This window comes from Schistocerca piceifrons, chromosome 8 (assembly GCF_021461385.2).
Source record: "Schistocerca piceifrons isolate TAMUIC-IGC-003096 chromosome 8, iqSchPice1.1, whole genome shotgun sequence".
Classification (NCBI taxonomy): domain Eukaryota; kingdom Metazoa; phylum Arthropoda; class Insecta; order Orthoptera; family Acrididae; genus Schistocerca; species Schistocerca piceifrons.
Window position 1 is genome coordinate 425,392,677 of NC_060145.1, and position 26,551 is coordinate 425,419,227.

At 44.0% G+C, this 26,551-nt stretch overlaps 1 protein-coding gene across 1 annotated transcript in view; it reads left to right on the forward strand.

Moving 5' to 3' along the window:
• Positions 1-2,780: 2,780 nt before the first annotated feature.
• Positions 2,781-26,551, forward strand: part of LOC124712415 (transient receptor potential channel pyrexia-like) — a 185,222-nt gene continuing 161,451 nt past the window's right edge. The window contains exons 1-2 of the mRNA XM_047242708.1: positions 2,781-2,813; positions 22,698-22,913. Coding sequence (XP_047098664.1) covers positions 2,781-2,813; positions 22,698-22,913 — 249 coding nt within the window. The remainder of the gene's footprint in view (positions 2,814-22,697; positions 22,914-26,551) is intronic.

Sequence of the window (26,551 nt, forward strand, 5' to 3'; positions counted from 1 at the left end):
TTGTCCAGCCTTCCTGACGACGAGAGAGTCTCATAACAAAATACATTTTATTTTTCTGACAGCAGATTCAAATTACACGTAAATTTACGAATTATTTGATGTGCCACATTACATTACTGGCCATTAAAATTGCTACACCACGAAGATGACTTGCTACAGGCGCGAAATTTAACCGACAGGAAGAAGATGCTGTGATATGCAAATGATTAGCTTTTCAGAGCATTCATACAAGGTTGGCGCCGGTGGCGACACCTACAACGTGCTGACATGAGGGAAGTTTCCAACCGATTTCTCATACACAAACAGCATTTGACCGGCGTTGCCTGGTGAAATGTTGTTGTGATGCCTCGTGTAAGAAGGAGAAATGTGTACCATCACGTTTCCGACTTTGATAAAGGTCGGATTGTGGCCTATAACGATTGCGGTTTATCGTACCGCGACATTGCTGCTCGCGTTGGTCGAGATCCAATGACTGTTAGCAGAATATGGAATCGGTGGGTTCAGGAGAGTAATACGGAACGCTGTGTTGGATCCCAACGACCTCGTATCACTAGCAGTTGAGTTGACAGACATCTTATCCGCATGGCGGTAACGAATCGTGCAGCCACGTCTCGATCCCTGAGTCAACAGATGGGGACGTTTGCAAGACAACCACCATCTGCACGAACAGTTCGGCGACGTTTGCAGCAGCATGGACTATCAGCTCGGAGACCATGTCTGCGGTTACCCTTGACGCTGATCAGATACAGGAGCGCCTGCAATGGTGTACTCAACGACTAACCTGGGTGCACGAATGGCAAAACGTTCTATTTACAGCATCATGATTGTCGCATCCGTGTTTGGCGACATCGCGGTGAACGCACATTGGAAGCGTGTATTCGTTATCGCCATACTGCCGTGTCATCCGGCGTGATGGTATTGGTTACACATCTCGTTCACCTCTTGTTTGCATTGACGGCACTTTGAACAGTGGACGTTACGTTTCAGATGTTTTACGACCCGTGGCTCTACCCTTCATTCGATCCCTGCGAAACCCTACATTTGAGCAGGATAATGCTCGACCGCATGTTGCAGGTCCTGTATGGGCCTTTCTGGATACAGAAAATGTTCGACTGCTCCTCTGGCCAGCACATTCTCCAGATCTCTCACTGAAAGCGTCTCGTCAGTGGTGGCCGAGCAACTGGCTCGTCACAATACTCCAGTCACTACTCTTGATAAACTATGGTATCGTGTTGAAACTGCATGGGCAGCTGTACCTGTACACGCCATCCAAACTCTGACTCAATGCCCAGGCGTATCAAGGCTGTTATTACGGCCAGAGGTGGTTGTTCTGGGTACTGATTTCTCAGGATCAATGCATCCAAATTGCGTGAAAATGTAATCACATGTCAGTTCTAGTATAATATATTTGTCCAATGAATACCCGTTTATCATCTGCATTTCTTCTTGGTGTACAATTTTAATGGCCATTGGTGTAATATTGAGAAAGACGATGAAATTTATCATAAATTAAGTCATATCAAGCTAATATTCCGCGGCAGTCAGATATCACCGTAGGCTAGTCAGAGGAACGTTGTCTCGTGGGGCCGGAGTAATTTTCCGAGCCTTGATTTAAATATCCCCAATAATTTGCAATATCACAAACAGCCACAAAGGCTGTTGGAGCCGTTATTTTGAATTCCAGACCACGGAGTCTTCTTGGCGGAGGGACACCAGACTGTCTCTCCGTTTTCGACGAGTTGCTGCCACTCCAGGAAGCCAACTTCGGAACCGTGAGACCAGACCCGGCGGGACGGAACGAAACTTAACAATCGCCCTGGTTAGGTTGGCTAAGGGGTCCTCTTTCTGCCGACGGCCGCCTACTGAGCTGCGATACTGTCGGTAACAAAACTGACCGGAAAGGCTCTCTAGTTTTCAGTTGCTCGCAGCGGTTAGTTGAAGCAGGTCCGCAGAGTTCGAAAGAACAGAAGTTGCCTCCATTTGTATGTCTTTGTGCTCGCCTACTGTTCTTAACAGCAGCCATGGACCTTACAACTACGGTTCCAGCCGTTTCACTGTAAATGTAACGCAAACATGATTATTTCGGTCGCGAACCATCACAAACGCATAGGTTTGCGTATCGATTGGTAGACGCGGAAAAGCTAATCATGCTTTCTCAATAGTTCTGTTTACTGCCCCTCGTTCAAATGGTTCAAATAGCTCTAAGCACTATGGGACTTAACATCTGGGCCGCCCGATATGGCCGAGCGGTTCTAGGCGCTTCAGTTTGGAACCGCGCGACCGCTACGGTCGCAGGTTCGAATCCTGCCTCGGGCATGGATGTGTGTGTTGTCCTTAGGTTAGTTAGGTTTAAGTAGTTCTAAGTTCTAGGGGACTGATGACCTCAGTCCCATAGTGCTCAGAGCCATTTGAACCAATCTACTGCCCCTGCCTGGGCTTCAGTTTATTCTTTTTCGTGTAAATATTTCAGTGTATACAAACCTCTCCTCTCTCTGATCAAGGGCTTGACGAGTTAACAGAACGCTAGTTTATATTCCAAACTGTTCCATTTGTCTTTTACTGCAGCAAAACGTTCTCTGTATCAATTTTGCGGTATTGATATTTATGTAGTACGCGATATTTTGATTGCAACAGGCTACCTCGCATTTCCATATGTGTCTTTATTAAAATATATGCAAGATTTTAATAGATCCGTCCGACTTCTGGTCTGTGGAATCGCCCTATTGCCAACCCTTTAAGCAAGTATCAGGAATACCTGCTAGAAGAGATGAGGTGCGATGATGGCCACGGTCAAGACAGTAGAAGATGTGCAGGTAAGATCACATGTATCTGTTAATTGGGAATCAGAAATCAGGCGGCCGTCTTAATTTCTGCTACTCCTATAGCCACGTTCATTTCTTTAAAAGACAAAAGACGGAAGCCGCAACGTCTACACGCTACTTTTGCATCTGACGAGTTTTGCATTGGTCTGTCTTTTCTGCTGTATTACTGACGTTTTCACTGCCTTGAAGATTCTTCCAGTAAATAAAGGTAATTGGGACGACAAACTGAATAAAACATAATTACCTCATTATACCTTTAAGATCTCTGTGAAGTTATGTTTCCACAATACAATGCAAGTGTGTCGCCCGTGCTGTACTGATTTAACCCACAGACAGAGGGTATCCGACTGTTGCTGTGGCCAGCCCGTTCTCCAGATCTCTCAACGACTGGAAACATCTGGTCGTGGGTTTATGATTTCTGGTATAGAATGAGGTACCCATGTCTGTTGTCCAAACTCATTTCGACTCGATGCCCAGCAGTGTTAGATCACTATTGCTACTAGATTTATTGCGGATTGTAATGGCCAATAGAGTACTTATCAAAGAGGAGCCGTTCATTGGAATCTGGCAATAATATCGAGAAAGAGATACTGGTTCGATTTGTCTTTCTTGCGCTATGCTTGCCATCCTTTTGTAAGCCTATTGATCACCTTATGGAACAGTATTTGAGAAGAGAAAGCTGTGTGCTGCACCGTGGCTAGAGTCATACTGTGTCCTCTCAGGAAGCCTGAGATATCATTAGATAACGGCCTTGGGGATAAAAACCGGTCGTGAACAAGCAGAAAAGTGGGACTGGTGCTAATATTTTCTTCACAAACGTTACCACAGCTGTGGAATTACCACAAAGATTTTCGGCATGCTGGACAAGAAATTAAGAAACTGATTGATTTTGTGGTAAGTTCCTACGGGACCAAACTGCTGAGGTCATCGGTCCCTAGGCTTACACACTAGTTAATCCAATTTAAAGTAACTTACGCTAAGGACAACATACACAGCCTTGCCCGAGGGAAGACTCGAACCTCCGAACCGTGGGAAGGCGCCCAAGACCACGCGACTGCACAGCGCGGGGAACGAATGGAAGAAGCCTGCGGCAGTTTCAAAGTTTGAATCTCTGATAACGGAGGCATATGTATCACTTCGAATCCAGGTCGGACACACAGTTTTCATTTACATATGACTATAACGACATATGGTAGGGAATAGAATAATTTGATGTCACCAACAAAATGATCTTGCACATAAGGTAGACAGAATGTGTTTTCACCGATTCAGTTTCAAACAGATATAAGATGCTGAAATCTGTTTCTCAGGACAGGGAGGATCAGGTTGTAGAGAGTGACCAAGGTCAATTACTGTTAGTTATACAAGAACAGACACAATTTTATTGCACAAACCAATGCACAGTTTTCTCTTCAAAACAACAAAGATCAGTTCACGGCTGTGGGCCCAAGTAACTTCTCCAGAATTTGTTTGAATGATTGTTTTTAAAACACCAGGATTTAGAGTAACGGCTGAAGGCCTTACTTAAGCAAAAGTACAATACCTTCTCGGCTAGAGGCCGAAATAATATTTCAAATCAGCTAAGGAAATTCTTTAAAAGCCAACCATTTACAAATTCCGGCTAAAGCCCATAGTAAGGAAAGTTCTAATTAATTCTTCGGCTGAAATGCCAATAAAAATTTTTCTTTACATAATAAAGGAGAGGCTTTAAAGATAAGCTTTTACACAGTACAACAGAAAAACATCTTAAGAAAACTTGAAGTATCTTGTCAGCTGAAGGCCCAAACAATTACTCAAGAATAATTAAACCTTAAGATAAACATTTACAGAACACGGCTGAAGGCCGTTTCAAGAATTCAAGATAAAGAGAAACCTTACAGACAAGGATTTACATATTAAAGCCACAGATTCTGAAAAAAAGTGGTTGAAGGCCTAAATACAGAGCAACAAAAATTTTAAATGAAAATAGTCTGAAGGCCTAATCTTAAAGTTGTTATGAAGTTCGGCTGAAGGCCACATACTAAACGTAAAACAGACAATATTAATATACAGCTGAAGGCTTGACACAGTACCTGCGACCAAATAAAACTCTAACCACAGTTTAGGTGAGACAGACAGCACGACCTACAGCCTAATCAATTCCCTTCCACCCGATCAACAGCACGACAACCAAAGGTATGAGTGAAGACAAGGATCGTAACAGGATTATGTCTTAATAATTGGCATATAACACAGTCAGGGCACAATAAACACTTAAAGCGAAAAAGAGAACAACACCAAGCTGTCGAACTACTTGCACTGCCGGACAGCATCAACAAGGCGAGGAAAACACACTACTGCAAAACTACACTAATGACCAGGGCAGGTAATTGTAACGTTAACGGCCACAAGGCAGAGGATACCACTGGTGCACTTCACTAATAAATTATAATCATTTCAAAGGTTAAACACCATGCAGGGAAACGTCTGCAAAATTTTGCCAACTCCAACACACCATCACGTTGCTGCTTGCGGGACAGCCCAGGATGCAACAACCAGCAATCAACGAAGAGATGTCACAACGGTTGAGCTTTCATGACAGGTTCAGTGATTACTCAACTCCTGTATGCAGGTGCGGTGGGCAACGAACTTAGCAGTTCTCGCCGCTAGCGCCACACAACTCCGACCGCGCGTGCATGCCGCCTGCGGTCCTGGCCTGATTGCACGCCGCAGACACTTCCTCGCTGCTCCGCCGCAACCGACCAACTCCCCACACACATCTTGACACGGAAATATAACTGCCACACCAAAGAAGTTACGGCAGTACTAGTATCGATAAACGCTGCTGCTGCCACTAACGGAGGCAAGAGAGCAACTCGTTCAGATAGTAACTGAGGGAAGTATAAGACGCCACTCGACGGTGACAAAATGCCCAAAAGGAAAAAGGGCATTAGCGCTCTCCGACCACGGCTCAGAGGCGGTTCATTCTTACTGACATTATTATTCTGCACTACCAGATCAAAAGTATTCAGACACCTGTTAATAACTGTTGTGTCCAACCTTCGCCTTTATGGGGCTTGCTTTCAATGAAGTTTGTGAATGTGTGTCTATGGGGTGGCGGCCCGTTCTTATTCGAGAGACGTAACCAGAGAAGGTATTGATGTTAGACGCTGTAGTCTAAAGCCGACGTTATAACTCTTCCCAAAACTGTTCCATTGGGTTCAGGTCGAAACTTTGGGCATCACCTTCATGGTGACTTTGCTGGAAACACTTTCAATGTATCTTAGTGTCTGTGGAGGGATGGGAGCGTATTCTTCCTCAACAGCCAAAATGAGAGATTGCAGTGATGATGGACGCTGAGGTCTGAAGCTAAGTCGACGTTCTAACTCACCTAGATGTGTTCCATTGGGATCAGATCAGGACCGTACGTAGGTCAGTCCATTTCAGGAATGTTACTGTCTACGAACCACTTTCTCAAAAATGCTACTTTAAAACATGGTACGTTGTCAGTCTCATACAGTCTTCACCTCCGAACTGTTCCTCTAGTCTATGCACCACAGAAAGTTGCAAAATGTGTTCATTTCCTTTCATATATATCGTTTTCTTAGCGAAATAAGGCGACGACACCCTAACCACCAAAAACACCCTCATACCTCCTCTCTACTTCACTGTTGGCACGACACACGTTGACAGGCAGTGTTACCCAGGCATTCAGCAGACACTCTATCGGATCCTCAACGTGTCTAGAGTGATTGATCACACTTCTAGTCATCCGCTGTGCAATGGCTTTGCTCTTTACACCAACTGAAGTGTCGCTTAGTGTTGACTGCAGAAATGTGTACTTACGAGGACCTGCTCAACCATGTACCCCATTCTTTGTAACTTCCTAGGCATAGGCATTGTGTTACTTGGACTGCCTCTAGCCTTCAAGTGATTGCATGTGGTTTTTTTACAACCACGCTCCGCAATGCACAATACCCATTTCCGTCACTGTATGAGATCTGCCTGATCTTGGTTTAGCCACGGTTGTTCCGCCTTCTTCTCACTTCACAATCACATTGTATGTTAACCTGGATCCTAGAAACGATGGAGAGGCTCCGTCCCCGCCACAGCCGCAGTGGTCCACAACCCCACGACGACTACCGCAGTCCACTTCACCCCTCCGCCGCCCCACACCGAACCCAGGGTTATTGTGCGGTTCGGCCCCCGGTGGACCCCCCCCCCCCCCCCCACCCCTCAGGGAACGTCTCACACCAGACGAGTGTAACCCCTATATTTGCGTGGTAGAGTAACTATGGTGTAAGCGTACGTGGAGAACTTGTTTGCGCAGCAATCGCCGACATAGTGTAGCTGAGGCGCAGTAGGGGGAACCAGCCCGCATTCGCCGAGGCAGATGGAAAACTGTCTAAAAACCATCCACAGACTGGCCGGTTCACAGGACCTCGACACAAGTGGATTCGTGCCGGGGACCAGGCGCTCCTTCTCGCTCCGGAAAGCCGTGCGTTAGACTACTCGGCTAACCGGGCGGGCCTCACAATCACATTAGTAACATTTAAATGTATTGGCTTTAAAATCATTGAAACACCCCTGGTGGATTTGTTACTCATAACATTCAATGACGTTCAAAGCTATTTGAGCTCCTCTAACCGATCCATTTTGCTGTTACTGTTTCTCCACTGACAACACAATACTCTCCGCCTCCTTTTGCACTCTTAGACCCGCCTCTCGTGACTGCTAGTGGTCAGTTCCGCATACGCAGTGATGTCTGGATACTTTTGATCTAATAGTACGCGCGCCAGTAAATCCACGGCTGCATAATCGTGTGCAATGAAAATTCCTGCCTTCAGCTCCTACAAGCCTAGAACAAGGGTTCGCTACACCTGCACCTTTACAAAATTACTTAGGAGGAAGTCTTGTGATGTGAAGCCAAGTAATAGTGGCTGCCACCGAACCAGATAGTCTCGTCCAAGCTACCTATCAGGAAAATTTTCATCCAGAAATGGATGGATACTTAATGACCAGCGACTTGGTGATAGAAGTGTTCCAATAATTTTTTTCATAATGCGGGGCCAGTACCACCATTAGACTGTTGTTTATTTGCAGTGTTACATTTACGCTTACACGATCATGATTTCGGCTTCAAAGTGCCATTATCAAGTGTTTTAAGCGTTATACAGTGCCTAAGATGGCATACTTTAGTATTTAAAATACACTAATAGTGTATTAGTTTCGCAGAGACGGTATATTGGCATGGAACAATATTTACTTAAAAACACCACTGTTTAATTTCGTATACATTTTTTTTTCTTTTCAAATCGACGCAGTCATATATTTACGGACAGGCCCACCTGAAAATGACTATAAGTTGACATTGGCCAACATTAGTTCAAATAAATACTCTTCTACGTAACGATACAGTCTTGGGGGTAAAAATATCGTCTGTTCATGCATGTGAGACAGCGTAGCTGCTCTTACATGTCCTCTGGTTCAACGAGGACACGCCTAGTCGTCCTGTCTGACGACCTCTTTACATCCTATAAAGTAAAGCAATAAAAAAAAGTAGAAAATGTACGCAGGGAGTTTCAAATTGTGTTTGTAAATATTGGCAGAAAGTTGCAGTCATTTCGACAGGCCTTTCTTCGCCCTCGGATGAAAGCGGAAGTGGACAGAGGTCTGACTAAGGAAAGTACTTACTTTGAGCCTAGTTTATCAGCTGTTTCCCCAGAGAATAAAGCGTTTTGGAACATAATGGAATGACAACGCGTAACCGATGTCCCAGCGACACGCAAACATTGGCGAGCACGCAAGCTCCAGAGAGATACATACTTGTTGATTGAGTGATTTCCCACAGGAGCGTCTGACGCCCCCTTTTCAGTTACAAGACTTCAGTCGTATATCTGTTGGTGAGAGAGTACCGGCACCAATAACGTACGTTGTCAATCATTTACGGTTATGTCATCATGTAGTTCACTGATATACAGGGTGGTCCATTGATTGTGACCGGGACAAATATCTCACGAAATAAGTGTCAAACGAAAAAACTACGAAGAACGAAATTTGTCTAGCTTGAAGGAGGAAACCAGATGGCGCTATGGTAGGCCCGCTAAATGGCGTTGCCATAGGTCAAAAGGATATCAACTGCGTTTTTTTAAAATAGGAACCCCCATTTTTTATTACATATTCGTGTAGTACGTAAAGAAATATGAATGTTTTAGTTGGACCACTTTTTTCGCTTTGTGATAGATGGCACTGTAACAGTCACAAATACATGGCTCACAATTTCAGACGAACAGCTGTTGGTGAATGACGCGTCGTCGCTAAATAGAACACGTGCAAAAAATCTGTCATCGTCCCGTAATTTCTCTTCTGCCGAGTGGCAGAACTGTACACGACGTTCAAAGTCGTCACCATGCATTCTCAACACCGATGTTTTTGAGATTCCCGATTCTCGCGCAATTTGTCTGCTACTGACGTGCAGATTAGCCGCGACAGCAGCTAAAACACCTACTTGGGCATCATCATTTGTTGCAGGTCGTGGTTGACGTTTCACATGTGGCCGAACACTTACTGTTTCCTTAAATAACATAACTATCCGGCGAACGGTCCGGACACTTGGATGATGTCGTCCAGGATACCGAGCAGCATACAAAGCACATGCCCGCTGGGCATTTTGATCGCAACAGCCATCCATCAACACGATATCGACCTTTTCCGCAATTGGCAAACGGTCCATTATAACACGGGTAATGTATGACGAAGCAAATGCCGTCCGCACTGGCGGAATGTTACGTGATACGAGGTACTTATACGTTTGTAACTATTACAGCGCCATCTATCACAAAGATTCATATTTCTTTACGTACTACACAAATATGTAATAAAAAATGGGAGTTCCTATTTTAAATAACCCAGTTGATATCAGTTTTACCTATGGCAGCGCCATCTGGTTTCCCCCTTCAAGCTAGGCGAGTTTCGTTCTTTGTAGTTATTTCGTTTGATGCTTATTTCGTGAGATATTTGGCCCGGTCACTATCAGTGAACCATCCTCTATAGTCATCATCATCGTCGCCATCATTATCATCAGCGTCGTGTTGATGTAGTCGTTCTTCTCTGTCCGTCACCATCTTCAACACCTAATTGTAGGTGTTGCAGCTCCTTCCACTGATAACAATTTGTATTACTGTTCTTCTGTGCCTACTCTTACTTTTATTCCCACATTTTTGCTCCTAATTTTATTTTATGAAGGTTTAATATCAAATCAGGCGCGCAATTAATTTTCCTTCGCTGTGTCATGTCAATGTCATTTTCTCTTTAGTTTCTTTCAGTATTTGTTCAGTGGATTTTCTTTCCGTCCAAGATATTTTTGTGGCTCTTCTCCATTTGACTGTCTTTATTGACTCTAAAATTTTTCTTTTCCTGTTCCCCAGTAATTCACACTTAGTAACCATATCACTCCAAATAAATGTCTTGATGAATTTCTTTCTTGTTTCTGTGTAAGGTGGTCTCTTAGTTCTGAAGGCTTGTCTTATTATTACAATCTTCTCTTAATATCTTGTTATCATCTGTTGTTTTACTTCCCAAGTAGTAAAACTCATTTACTTGCATTAGTTCTGCATTTTTTATCTCAATGTTTGCCCTACTTGTCTGTTCGATTTATGTATCACCATTATTTTAGTTTTGTTTGTATTTATTCTTAGTTTGTGATTTTCCAAGAAATGAGACAGAATTATTGACAGGTGCAAAGCCTCAGTTGCCAGTTACCTATCTAACGGTTCCCAGGGATGAAGAATACTTGATTGCCAGTATTTCGTACATGTCTGGCTGAATTTAAATGTCTAACTTGCTGTAGTAATCTACTGATTAAGAGGTAAAATGTTACATCAGAAGTTCAACAGAATAAGGCACATATTAAAATCAGAAACTGTTTACTCAATATATCTTGAGGAAGTTTAACTCACGGCGTACAACGTACCCAAAATATTCGAGAATTTAATTGCACCGGTCAAACCAGTAGCAGTACGACATTCCGTCTCTAGGTGTCTCATGGTACACGTCTTAGCTACTGTGGCACAAAGTAACGTCGTCTTTGGCTCATGCAGTTGTAGTGGTGTGTGTCAGGATGTGTTTTAGTGCTTATCCGAATTGTGAAATGGATAACGCGGAAGAGCAATGGGTTTGCATCAAATTGTGTTTCAAGTTGAAGAAAACTGCAGCTGAAACCCACCGTATATAGAAAGAGGCATTTAGTGAGAGTGCGCTATATCAAGTATAATATTTGAGGGGTTCAAGCACTTCAGGGAAGGCTGAGAATCTGCGGAAGACGACAGACATTCTACTCGACCGTCAACACGAACAGCGCCGGAAATGGTCATGAAAGTGCATGATGTGATCCACGTCGACGAGCTGAACATGATAACAATTGCAGACTGTCGACCAGTAAAACCTCAGGTTTCAGACATGCGCTGAGAGGCAACTAAGACTTGACTGTCCATAATTCTTATCCCGAGTCATAACAGGTGGTGAATCTTGGGTCTATGGTTATGATTCTGAAACGAATCTTCAAAATGGGAAAGCCATCTTCTCCATGGACTAAAAAAGCTCGACAAGTTCGCAGCAGCATGAAGTCAATGCTGATCATCTTTTTCGCTAATCGCTGAATAGTGCATAAGTAACTTTCCTGGCAGATCAAAACTGTGTGCCGGACAGAGAATCGAACTCGAGACCTTTGCTTTCCGCGGGCAAGTGCTCTACCAACTGAGCTACCCAAGCACGTCTCACGCCCCGTTCTCACAGCTTTACTTCCACCAGTACCTCGTCTCCAACCTTCCAAACTTTACAGAAGCTCTCCTGCGGATCTCGGTCCGGCACACAGTTTTAATCTGCCAGGAAGTTTCATATCAGCGCACACTATGCTGCAGAGTGAAAATTTCATTCTGGAAACATCCCTCAGGCTGTGGCTAAGCCATGTCTCCGCAATATCCTTTCTTTCAGGAGTGCTAGTTCTGCAAGGTTCGCAGGAGAGCTTCTGTAAAGTTTGGAAGGTAGGAGACGAGGTACTGGCAGAAGTAAAGCTGTGAGTACCGGGTGTGAGTCGTGCTTCGTTAGCTCAGTTGGTAGAGCACTTGCCCGCGAAAGGCAAAGGTCCCGAGTTCGAGTCTCGGTCGGGCACACAGTTTTAATCTGCCAGGAAGTTTCATATCAGCGCACACTCCGCTGCAGAGTGAAAATCTCATTCTGGAAACATCCACCAGGCTGAGGCTAAGCCATGTCTCCGCAATATCCATTCTTTCAGGAGTGCTAGACCCGCAAGATTCGCAGGAGAGCTTCTGTAAAGTTTGGAAGGTAGGAGACGAGGTACTGGCGAAAGTAAAGCTGTGAGGACGGGACGTGAGTCGTGCTTTGGTGGCTCAGTTGGTAGAGTACTTGCCCGCGAATGGCAAAGGTCCCGAGTTCGAGTCTCGGTCCGGCACACAGTTTTAATGTGCCAGGAAGGTTCAATATCAGAGCACACTTCACTGCAGAGTGAAAATCTCATTCTGGAGTGCATAAGTAGTTTGTGTCACCTGATCAGACTGTCAACGGGCAGTTTAACTCATAGGTTTTAGTGGTGACCGAGAGAAAATGTTCGGCGCAAACGGTCAGAGTTGTGGAAAACGGAAGACTGGTTGGTGGAACATCATAACGCACCCAGGCATATCTCGCTCGTTGTGAAGGAATTCGTAGCAAAAAACAACATGGAAACGGTTCCCCATTCTCTCTACTCGTCAGACCTAGCACTGTGCGACTTCTACCTGTTCCCAAAGATGAAAATCGCGTTCAAAGACGACGTTCTGAATTGATTGAAGAAATCCAACTGGAATCGCAACGGGACCTGGACCCTCTTCACCCTACGGCCTTCCAAGAGTGCTTCAAAAAATGGGAACAACTCTGGGATCGTTGCATACACGCCCCGAGATGTCCACTTTGAAGGTGATGGAGGACATTAGGATGTGAGTATAGTTTTCTGATTTTTACAGTGAAATTCTCGGATATTTTGTGTAGCATCTCGTATTCATCCGGTATTTCAGAAGGAGAGCGCTTAGCGCCTTCCAATAAACACATGGCATTTTTCTCGCTGACATCTCCACAAAATATTGAAAGGAAAAAGTTTTTCGCTTACTACATTTTATTCAGCTTTCTTTACTACTAACTTTAATCGCAACACAGTATGCAGACAGCATCCACAATACCACTGCATTTACCTGTGACGTTATATCATTGTACATCGTATAACCAATAGATACGACGTCATTAACATTAAGATGCATTTTATACATTGAATTCGATTCTTTAAATATTCAACTAATCGAATGCAGTTTATTTATTTACCATTACTTTAATCCATTCGGTGATGCTTTTCATTGTTTGTATTGGTCTTTGTATAGATAAATTACAGGGTGTTTCAAGAATGACCGGTATATTTGAAACGGCAATAAAAACTAAACGAGCAGCGATAGAAATACACCGTTTGTTGCAATATGCTTGGGACAACAGTACATTTTCAGGCGGACAAACTTTCGAAATTACAGTACTTACAATTTTCAACAACAGATGGCGCTGCAAGTGATGTGAAAGATATAGAAGACAACGCAGTGTGTGGGTGCGCCATTCTGTACGTCGTCTTTCTGCTGTAAGCGTGTGCTGTTCACAACGTGCAAGTGTGCTGTGGACAACATGGTTTATTCCTTAGAACAGAGGATTTATCTGGTGTTGGAATTCCACCGCCTAGAACACAGTGTTGTTGCAACAAGACGAAGTTTTCAACGGAGGTTTAATGTAACCAAAGGACCGAAAAGCGATACAATAAAGGATCTGTTTGAAAAATTTCAACGGACTGGGAACGTGACGGATGAACGTGCTGGAAAGGTAGGGCGACCGCGTACGGCAACCACAGAGGGCAACGCGCACCTAGTGCAGCAGGTGATCCAACAGCGGCCTTGGGTTTCCGTTCGCCGTGCTGCAGCTGCGGTCCAAATGACGCCAACGTCCACGTACCGTCTCATGCACCAGAGTTTACACCTCTATCCATACAAAATTCAAACGCGGCAACCCCTCAGCGCCGCTACCATTGCTGCACGAGAGACATTCGCTAACGATATAGTGCACAGGATTGATGACGGCGATATGCATGTGGGCAGCGTTTTGTTTACTGACGAAGCTTATTTTTACCTGGACGGCCTCGTCAATAAACAGAACTGGCGCATATGGGGAACCGAAAAGCCCCATGTTGCAGTCCCATCCTCCCTGCATACTCAAAAAGTACTGGTCTGGGCCGCCATTTCTTCCAAAGGAATCATTGGCCCATTTTTCAGATCCGAAACGATTATTGCATCTCGCTATCTGGACATTCTTCGTGAATTTGTGGCGGTACAAACTGCCTTAGACGACACTGCGAACACCTCGTGGTTTATGCAAGATGGTGCCCGGCCACATCGCACGGCCGACGTCTTTAATTTCCTGAATGAATATTTCGATGATCGTGTGATTGCTTTGGGCTATCCGAAACATACAGGAGGCGGCGTGGATTGGCCTCCCTATTCGCCAGACATGAACCCCTGTGACTTCTTTCTGTGGGGACACTTGAAAGACCAGGTGTACTGCCAGAATCCAGAAACAATTGAACAGCTGAAGCAGTACATCTCATCTGCATGTGAAGCCATTCCGCCAGACACGTTGTCAAAGGTTTCGGGTAATTTCATTCAGAGACTACGCTATATTATTGCTACGCATGGTGGATATGTGGAAAATATCGTACTATAGAGTTTCCCAGACCGCAGCGCCATCTGTTGTTGAAAATTGTAACTACTGTAATTTCGAAAGTTTGTCTGCCTGAAAATGTACTGTTGGCCCAAGCATATTGCAACAAACTGTGTATTTCTATCGCTGCTCGTTTAGTTTTTATTGCCGTTTCAAATATACCGGTCATTTTTGAAACACCCTGTAAATAAATATGGAGATAGAGGACAGCCTTGTCTTGCACATCATCTTATTCTATCCTCTTCGTTAATACCACTGACATGTATTTCTGTACTTTGATTTTTGTGTAGATTGAGAATCGGTTTATCTTTAAAGTCTGTTCCAATTTTATTCAGTTATCTAAACAGCATTTTGCAGTCCACTCTATCGAAGACTTTCTCGAAGTTAATGAATGTGTCATTGTTGTTCTGATCATTTCAGTTCTACTGTCTAAAATCATTCATAGTGCAATTATGACTCCCCTTTCCTCTAACAAAATTGATCTTCTTTAAATGATGACGATGCTTTGCTTTTAATCTTTGTTTATCAATAATGAGTAGAGTTTTGAAGCCTGCCCTATAGTCATAGAGTGATTCCAATCAGCACACTCGTTCTATTCTGCACTGGAGTTCCTCGCACTATTTGAGAACTTTATTCGTAACATTTTTCGTGTTTTATTCTTTCTCTTACAAATTTTCTGATCAGCATTCTGTGAACTACATACTGACTCATTCCTTGACCAAGTAACTGTGTCTTGCCTGGCCCCATGGATCATGATGGTTAAATAAATAAAATAAAAAAAGTGGCTGAAGCACATGTTCAGTGTTGAAATGATGCTCTCCACACGGATTTCAGAGCATGGAATAATTAATTTTTCAATGGAAGCCATCTTCATGTGGATCCAAGTGGGTCACAACGCTAAGCCTGTACCATTGTAATGGGGATTTTGGATGTCAGGCTGTTAATAGTTTATATATTGAATTCCTTTTAATGGTGATTTCCGTTCTTTTAATTGAGAACATTTGTCCTTTTATGTAGGTCCTCCTCTGTGAGAGGCTTTCTGCCAGACGTAGGATTGAAGAGAATGTGCTGTTGCACGCCATGAACTAGTAATGCACTATTTTAACATATTTTAACCAATTTTAAATTTTGTGGTCTCACATTTTAATGTGCGTGTAGCATTTTTTTTCCTATGAATTTCTATTGGTTCTGGTTAGTTTTGATTATCTTAACGGTGTGGGTAGGTGTTGTTATTGATTTATAGTTTTGCAAATGCAACTGATGGAGTGACACATGTGGAGAAACTGGGTTGTGAAATCTTTTTTACGGAAACAATACTTTTTATAACTGTTACGGGTCTTTACATTGGTAAGTTATCTTCAGTTATGCCACATGCAGCTGAAGCCTCACATTGATGATTAGATCTAGCAGAGCTGCCAAATAGCTAGGATGATGACTGATACATTTCATCTGCGACTGTAGAGGTCTCCAGCCGGGTGGTAGCGTTGATATCTCGCGACGTTTCGGGAAGTGTCATACTACTTATCTTCTAGCGAAGTGCCGAGATTCGCGGAGAGCGGGCTATTTATATGCGCGGTCACCCCCCTCCACTAGACCTCGGGTGGCTGCGGTGGACCAGCGGCGTGCGCTGAGAAACCATCAACATTTCATCTGGTTTTGAAAACAGTCCAACACATTTTTTTTTTTTTTAAATGGGCGATTTGATGAGTAAGGTGATGTACATTAGGGGGCGTAAGTTTTCTTCAAATCAGGAATGAATGCTTGCACCCCTGCGGACAGAGTAGTTGTCACCTTCGAAGATGGGAGTGTCCACAACATATTTATGATGAAGACGTAGAAGAAAGGGTATCAATTGGTCACTGATAATGTCTAAATAGCCAACCTCGTTCATATTCATAGCAACCTGATTGAGTTGCCCCAAACAATGGTTTGGAACAATCTTCCAAAGCTCCACAGAATCACCTCCAGCCTGAAGTACATCCTCCATGCGCTACAGTTTGAACATCTCATTGTCACACTCAACACTCCCCATCATTTGAAAAGAGGACAAATCGCCACCCCTAGGACCACACTACATGCCACCTGTTACCAACTATCCAGATGTTGTTTTGTTTAGCTCTCTGAAGACATGCAGCTTTGTATTACACTGTAACAAATGATCTTTTGTTTGGTACCTGAATGCATATGCCCAATGCATGCAGTTCCCATTGCAAGGTTCTCTCCAAAAGTGGTTGAGATGGAGCTGCGTTAATTATTCTTCTTAGCGTGTCGATCACAAGCATTTAAATGAAGTGTAGTGCCTAAGCAAGTTGCACTACATGTGGGCTCCCTGATGCGAAATCCTCTTACGTCACAGTGCCTGTGGAGCTGGTGCAAACATGGCAGTGAAAGAGATGGATCATCATCTGCTCCGGTTCTAGGTCCTTCAGTCTGGAAAAAGCGACCACTATGGTCGCAGGTTCGAATCCTGCCTCGGGCATGAATGTGTGTGATGTCCCTAGAATAGTAAGGTTTAAGTAGTTCTGAGTTCTAGGGGACTGATGACATCAGATGTTAAGTCCGATAGTGCTCAGCGCCATTTGAACCATCATCTGCTCAACACCGCACGTACAGAAGACATTTTGGTCATCACACAGTCCTCATTTTAACATAGCAGTTTTACTTCGGCCAGTGCCCAGATGAATACGATTAAGTGATTTCCATGTCAGCCATAACAATTTGTTTCCTGAGGGAAGCTCTTCTCTCGGTGGTGTCCAATCTCTTTCAGCTCTTTCCTACCAGCACTGAAACCTCTCTACCCCCATTGACTTTATTAAGGAGGAGGTACTTGACATGAAACTTTTCCTCATGCGAAGATGTCGAGCAACAGGTTCATGCTCATGAAGTGGACATCTGTCATCAGTGTTGACTTTGCTTCTTTTGCTGTTACTATCTGCTTGATATTGGATGGAACTGTTCCGACCAAAACGTTAATGTTATCGACTGGGGTTAATGTCAAGCATCCTGTCACCTGGTGATAAATTTGGTGAATAGCAATATCAATCTGTTTCGAGTAGCAAGATTGGTACCACACATGGAAAGTATATTCTCCTGCCGAATAGCTCAAGGACAGAGCCGACATCGAATGCGGGTTTGTTCGCCAACTTGTACCTTAGATGTTTTTAAGATAAGATTTCGTTTTGCCGCCTTCATTGTGACACTGTCACAATGCTCCTCTAATATCAAACTATTATCAAAAATAACCCCAAAGTATTTAGGGGTAGAGCTATGACTGAGAGGAGTTGCCAGCCATGAGACCTTTCACTTGTACGGGGTCAGGGATTTTCTCTGCCTCGTGATGGCTGGGTGTTGTGTGATGTCCTTAGGTTAGTTAGGTTTAAGTAGTTCTAAGTTCTAGGGGACTGATGACCATAGATGTTAAGTCCCATAGTGCTCAGAGCCATTTGAATCTTTCACTTGTAGTTAACATACCTGTTACGGAGATGGAAAGCTCTGACTTCTATTTTGCTTGGTCTGGCTTCACATTGTTGACCTCACTCTACTTTCCCACGTCATCAAGAGCAGATGAAAGTTTCCTTCAATGCCTTCAAATTCTTTGTTTTTAGCCACCATTTTGTTTTTGTTTTGAGAGTTATCACAGAATCTTCTGTTGCTGAAAAGCTCTACAGTGATCTTCATAAAGCCGTAATCTTTGGTTGTGTTGTACATCTTTGGGAGAAAAAAGGCAACACAGGCAACACAGGTCAAAAAAGGCAACACAGGCGACAAGACCTTTCTTGAAGCCGTCCTTAATACGGAGGGTAACATTCAATATCTGCCCTGTACAAGACAGCCCATGTCGAAAGTCAGATTGTTCTCCTACATTCGTTGACAGCAGTAGTTCCTATTAAATCTGAAGCTGATTATCGCTGACAAAGTGTGATAACTATCAATATCTTTTTATGAACACTGTACAGTCCTCTTCTGGAGAGTTACTGCACTCTGTGCGATACACATCAGATAGGACTGATGGAAGACATGGAAAAAGTTCAAAGAAGGGCAGCGCGTTTTGTATTATAGCGAAATATAGACGAGAGTGTCGCGAATATGATACAGGAGCTGGGGTGGCAGTCATTAAAACAAAGAAGTTTTTCGTTGCAGTAGGATCTCATAACAAAATTTCAGTTACCAACTGTGGTATCACGTATCGATACCACTCCACCGGCGTCACAAAGTTGACAGTGGAATTGCAGGTATCTGTCAGATGCTGATAGTGGTTGTGTGGGATCAGGCGGACCCAATGGTGCGCGCCTGTTGGGCCATACCTCCAGAGGCTCCGTACCACCGCTGCAATATACACACATCAAAAAAAGTTTTGCATCACCTCTGTTCCGAGAGTTCCGGAATCTGTACAGGCAGTTAAAACAGAGATCAACATAAACATTATTTCCGCTCTTTTAATTGCTCATGAAAATCACATGTTGCATGTTGTACCACCATACAGCAAGACCTTCAGAGGTGGTGGTCCAGATTGCTGTACGCACTGGTATCTCTGATACCCAGGAGCGCGTCCTCTTGCATTGATGCATGCCTGTACTCGCCGTGGCATTCTCTTCACAAGTTCATCAAGGCACTGTTGGTCCAGATTGTTCCACTCCTCAACGGCGTTTCGGCGTGATCCCTCAGAGTGGTTGGTGCGTCACGTCGTCCATAAACAGCCCTTTTCAATCTACTTCAGACATGTTCAATAGGGTTCATGTCCGCAGAACATGCTGGCCACTCTAGTCGAGCGATGTTGTTATCCTGAAGGAAATCATTCACGAAGCGGGCGCGAATTGTCAAATAGTTCAAATGGCTCTGAGCACTATGGGACTTAACATCTGAGGTCATCAGTCCCCTAGAACTTAGAACTACTTAAACCTAACTAACCTAAGGACATGACACACATCCATACCCGCGGCAGAATTCGAACCTGCGACTGTAGCAGTCGCGCGGTTCCGGACTGAAGCGCCTAGAACCGCTTGGCCACCGTGGCCGGCCGCGAATTGTCGTCCATGAAGACGAATGCCTCGCGAATGTGCTGCCGATATGGTTGCACTATCGGTCGGAGGATGGCATTCACCTACAGCCGTTACGGCGCCTTCCCTGACCACCAGCGGCGTACGTCGGCCCCACATAATGCCACCCAAAACAGCAGGGAAACCTGCACCTTGCTGCACTCGCTGGACAATTTGTCTAAGGTGTCCAGCCTGACCGGGTTGTCTCCAAACATGCCTCCGACTATTGTCTGGTTGAAGGCATATGCGACACTCATCGGTGAAGAGAAGGTGATGGTAATCCTGAGCGGTCCATTCGGCATGTTGTTGGGCCCATCTGTACCGCGCTGCATGGCATCGTGGTTGCAAAGATGGACGCCGCCATGGACGTCGGGAATGAAGTTGCGCATCACGCAGCCTTTTGCGCACGGTTTGAGTCGTAACACGACGTCCTGTGGCTGTACGAAAAACATTATTCAACACGGGGGCACTGTTGTCAGGATTCCTCCGAGCCATAATCCATACGTAGCGGTCATCGACTGCAGGAGTAGCCCTCGGGCGGCCTGAGCGAGGCATGTCATCGACAGTTTATGTGTCTTTGTATTTTCTTCATGTCTGAACAACATCGCTTTAGTTCACTCCGTAACGCGTGGAGCCTTGTTGAGAGTCCTTCCTGGCACAAAGTAACAATGCGGACACGAGCGAACCGCGGTATTTACCGTGTAGGCATGGTTGAACTACAGACGACACGAGCCGTGTACCTCCTTCCTGGTGGAATGACTGGAACTGATCGGCTGTCGGACCCCCTCCGTCTAATAGGCGCTGCTCATGCATGGTTGTTTACATCTTTGGACGGATTTAGTGACATCTCTGAACAGTTCAAATGGTTCAAATGGCTCTGAGCACTATGGGACTCAACTGCTGAGGTCATTAGTCCCCTAGAACTTAGAACTAGTTAAACCTAACTAACCTAAGGACATCACAAACATCCATGCCCGAGGCAGGATTCGAACCTGCGACCGTAGCGGTCTTGCGGTTCCAGACTGCAGCGCCTTTAACCGCACAGCCACTTCGGCCGGCTCTCTGAACAGTCAAAGGGACTGTGTCTGTGATACAATATCCACAGCCAACGTCTGCAAAACTGTTTTTGATGAGTGTAGAATGGCCGGCGGCAGCCGCGCTGCCCATTTGCACTTGGAGCCTCTTCGCTACATCCTCGTTCATGCTTAGTAACATCGAGCGTCCTTAGTGTTGACATTGTGATAGCTGAACTCTCTTTCTTCCTGGAATATTGTAGTGCGGCCTCATTCACTTAGAGGAATACAAGTTTAGTAAACCTTTTGTTTATTATGATAATCTTATCGCTAATCATTTCTGCTCGTTTCCAGTTTCCCTTTGACGACAGCTGCCACACCTTTCTGTAGCGCACCTCTCCTTACCGTTGTGTACAGAGGCGTACAAAACACCAACTTTCTCCTCCAAATGCGAAAATATTTTTTGGCGCTCAGCTACGTATGGAAAAATGATCATTGCAATAAAATAAGAGAAATCAGAGGTCCCATGGCAAGTTTTAAGTTTTCGTTTCTTCCGTACGCTTTTCGAGAGTGTAACTATAGAGAAATAGCTTGGTGGTTCGATGAACTCTCTCCCAGGCACTTAATTGGGAATTGCAGAGTAGCCGCGTATATGTACATATAGAACGTGATTGTAATTCATACTACTCTGTCTGTAGCCTTTTGGTACGAGGAATGATATCTTCTTCAATGAAGGTAACTATTTTCCGTAGGCGAAACAGTCGTTTTGCCTCCAGCCCGCGGTCATTATACACACGTACATTAAGTGGATATTATCCATCTCTTGATTTGAAAATGTGTGTGGTGCCACGGTAGCCCTTCGAAGCACTACAGGTGCACACTGCGTTTTCCGTTCGCTGGTGCCTGGTACCTGGAACAGAAGGTGAGGTTTATGATGCAGCCTTACTGGTCCCATATTGCTGGTAAGAGCTATGATTGGTCGCTTCACAGTCAATATTCGCTTCGTAAGAGTGAAAGTAACGTGAGCTACTAAACGGCAGTGGTGTGCAGCAGTGCAGCTGCAAGGTGAACGTAGTCTTAAGCATTAGCAGTGATGCAACAGATGCATGTCCGCACTTGTGCATACGTCTGTCGGGGAAAGCATTGGTTTCCGGATCTAAGTATAGCAGAACTATTTGCTTGTTTCATTATCCCCTAATCATCCCTTTCGTGTGTAGTGAAACTTCTTGGGTGTACATTTGATGAAACCTTGAATTGAAAGAAGGATATTACTGAGCTTATCAAACAATTACGTTCAGCTACTTTTGCTCTTCGTATAGCTGCTAATTCTGGAAACAACCGTGTCACCCTCCTGACATATTTTACATATTTCCAGTCAATAATGTCGTACAGAACAATTTTCTGGGGTAATTCATCACTCAGAAAGAAAACGTTGATTGTACAAAAACGAGCAGTAAAAATAGTATGTGGTGTTCATCCACGGACGTCACGCAGGTACCTCTTCAAGAAGCTAGCCATTTTAAGTGCGCCGTCGCAGTACATGCGATATTCGCTAATGAAATTCGTAATTAATAATCCATCACAATTTGAGAAGAACAGCGATGTACATATCTACAACGCTAGCGGGAAAAAAAATGATTTTATTAACCACTGTTAAAGCGTCAGTGGCTCAGAGAGGAGTTCTACATGCAACAATAAAAATGTATGATCATTTGCCCACTAAATGTATGACAGGTAGCGAATCAAGTTTCAAATCTGATTTAAATTCATTTCTCCTATACAACTCCTATTCCATTGAGCAATTTCTACTTAAAAACTGCTAGCCTGTTTAAAAAATGCAGAGAAAAAAGTTAAATGTAGTTGCATGAGTAGAACTAAAGATATTAATGTGTCATTGATATTAACACTAATCAGGTATACACATCCTGTAAACTGACTTGTTCCACATCACTTCGGTGCAAGAACCTTTCAAATGTTCTGAGAAACATGTAACTAGCTAACACCATGCAAGTTCGCGAATTTGGGACGTGGGGAACCTTTCTGTTGCGCAGAATGAGGTGTGCGACTCGGACAGCCTGGGGACGTCGGACCAGCGGTCCTGGGTTCGGCTGCTGGTGCGCGCCATGGACGCGGGCGACGCGGCCCAGCTGCGCCGCCTGCTCGCCACGGAGTGCGCCGCGGGGCCCGACGCCGTGCTCTCCCCAGACGGCGACACGGCGCTCATGCACGCCTGCCGGCTCGACCCGGATGCCGTCGACGCAGGGGAGGTATGTTGTCATTCTCATTCTCACGTTATGGTCCCATATAATCACTGCCACAGCCCCACATAATCACCGTCACAGTCACATATAGTCATTGTCAGTCCCATATAATCACTGCCACAGTGTCATATAACCACTGCCACCGCCCCATATAATCACCGTCACAGTCCCATATAATCACTGCCACAGCCCCATATAATCACCGTCACAGTCACATATAGTCATTGTCAGTCCCATATAATCACTGTCACAGTGCCATATAATCACTGCCACAGCCCCATATAATCACCGTCACAGTCATATTGTCAGTGCCATATAATCACTGTCACAGTCCCATAAAATCACTGTCACAGTCCCATAAAATCACTGTCACAGTCCCATAAAATCACTGTCACAGTCCCATAAAATCACTGTCACAGTCCCATAAAATCACTGTCACAGTCCCATAAAATCACTGTCACAGTCCCATAAAATCACTGTCACAGTCCCATAAAATCACTGTCACAGTCCCATAAAATCACTGTCACAGTCCCATAAAATCACTGTCACAGTCCCATAAAATCACTGTCACAGTCCCATAAAATCACTGTCACAGTCCCATAAAATCACTGTCACAGTCCCATAAAATCACTGTCACAGTCCCATAAAATCACTGTCACAGTCCCATAAAATCACTGTCACAGTCCCATAAAATCACTGTCACAGTCCCATAAAATCACTGTCACAGTCCCATAAAATCACTATCACTGTCCCAGTCCCATAAAATCACTGTCACAGTCCCAGTCCCATAAAATCACTGTCACAGTCCCAGTCCCATAAAATCACTGTCACAGTCCCAGTCCCATAAAATCACTGTCACAGTCCCAGTCCCATAAAATCACTGTCACAGTCCCAGTCCCATAAAATCACTGTCACAGTCCCAGTCCCATAAAATCACTGTCACAGTCCCAGTCCCATAAAATCACTGTCACAGTGCCATAAAATGACTGTCACAGTGCCATAAAATCACTGTCACAGTGCCATAAAATCACTGTCACAGTGCCATAAAATCACTGTCACAGTGCCATAAAATCACTGTCACAGTGCCATAAAATCACTGTCACAGTGCCATAAAATCACTGTCACAGTGCCATATAATCACTGTCACAGTGCCATATAATCACTGTCACAGTGCCATATAATCACTGTCACAGTGCCATATAATCACTGTCACAGTGCCATATAATCACTGTCACAGTGCCATATAATCACTGTCACAGTGCCATATAATCACTGTCACAGTGCCATATAATCACTGTCACAGTGCCATATAATCACTGTCACAGTACCATATAATCACTGCCATGGTTTCACATAATCACTGCGACAGTGCCATATAATCATTACCACAGTCTCGTATAATCACTGTTCCCATAACGAACTCAGATGTTTACCACTGTCATCAACCCTAGAACCTTAGACAGTAGATGATACACATTGCACATGACGTCATTACCTTGAAACCAATATCGCGATCAGCGAACTAGGGACAGCAACCACTTGCAGGCGACTCCTGGAGTACTGTTCAATTTATCTTAATTGTCGTGTTTCCAGTAAAGTTTCTTTAATACAGTGATGAAGTCTTGTGGACTGTCAGGTTGCGCCGAAATTTTTATTCATATATTTAATTAAACTGATCTTATTAGGGTGATCAGGCCCTTTCTTACACCGAACCAGCATTTCAAACGTACAGTGTCTATTGCATCATAGTTACCTGAGAAATGTTTCAATATGACAACCAATATTAAAATGATATTAGTATTGAAGTGACAGTGAGAGAAAATTATACTGACTATGAACAAAAATAGTTAACAGTGGCATTACTTGGACTACTGGAGCTGCAGCCACTGATAGTGCTAAGAGTAATAATAATAATGACAATAACTGTGATATTAATAACAGTGATAATAGTGGCAGATATAAGAAGGCTTTATAGGTCTACGAAATAGATGTTTTCTGAAATAGCGAGTTCTGGGAAAAAGAAATTTAAGGAGACTACATATGCTAAGAAGACTGAGAAATGACGGAGATCAGGTTGGAAAGGGAAATATGAGTAACGAGTCCGTGCAGGGGCAATAGTAATGTTATTGTTGCTTTAGTAGATATTACCCATCTTCTGAAGTTGTAGATGTTATTTTGTTCTCTGATATAAAGCTGGAAGTTGTTCCAGAATCGGATTCCAGCTACTGAGAAGGTCTTCGAGAAAGTGGCTGAATAATGGGGTGGGGCAGAAAGAATTTTGCAGTGCTGGTAACAGGTATTTCTGCCATGTTGTCCAGACAAGAGCGTTAAGGTCAAGGAGAGATATGACAGACAGTGTACGTTGATAAGATGGTAGAGAAGACAGAGGGAATGGAAAACACTGTGCTTTTCTGTACACAGCCATGATAGCTGTGCACAAGTTGGTGAAACGTGATAAGAGTCGAACTTCACAGATACAACGAACACAGACATTCAAAATCGGTTCCACGCACCTTGAGCTTGCCTGAGAGAAGCCATGAAGCATAACATCGCTGTAAGCAATATTTGTAAGCATAGCTGTTTGTAGAAATTTCTTTTTCAGGTCAAGATGGGAGAGTTGTAGAACATGGCTAGATGCTGATGCCTTCTTGCACATTACAATTACATGCTGAGTCCAATTTAGATTTTTCTAGACTCTTTGCTGAAGGAGAAAAGTTGATATTTGTCCCATAAGAGCTCAGAATGATCAACCAAGGATGAGTTGAGCTTTAACCTTACATCTCCTTCCCATTTTAATGTGCATACAGAGTGATAATGAGATTCTCCGTAACTTCAGGTTTCTACATTTTGCACTTGGGTAAAACTGGAGGTCATCAGCGCATATTTGGTATTTGCAACAGGACATGAGTGATGACACGTCATTTACGTACTACGAAAAGAGAAAAGAGATGAAGTCTAAGAAGCACGTGATAGTTGTCTGTTGTGTGTCCGTGGCAAGATTCAAGCTCACTGTTACCTATATTAAGGCAGATGTTGTGCGGCGATGTTTACACGAACCTTATTGGTATTTGTCTAATAGGCTGTGTGTAGTTAGGTAATTTTCTAACAGGTCGTGAACTGTATATTCTAAGGTCTTGGATAGTGCAGCGAGAATGCAAATACGGCGATAATCAAAGGTGCTATGGCAGCGTCCTTTTAAGGTAAGGGCTTAACTAGTCCCAGCTTCCACGCCTCCAGGAAAACATTTATAGTTAAGGAGCGGTTGAAGATATCTGTGGCAGTAGTGGGTCAGCAATAAGCTTCATTATTTGGAACATGACCCCATCATGTCCAGTAGACACGATATGTGAAGGGAAGTAAGTTCCACAGATAAAGCTGTTGTACATCACACAAAAAACAATTACGAGCACGTGTTCCGAGAGTAAGTCAGTGAATTTACAGGCTGCAGCTAATGAGTGATATCGTTACGAGGTGAAGTTATCTCGTAAAAGTTCGTAGATCTTCAGCTCTACAACTTGATGGATGACATACTTTGAGAGGACAGACTGTTAATATCGGACTCACTACAAGAGTTTTCTCTACATCCAGACCGTCCCACCACAGAAAAACTGGAAATGATTACTGGGAATCAAGTCAGTGATCTT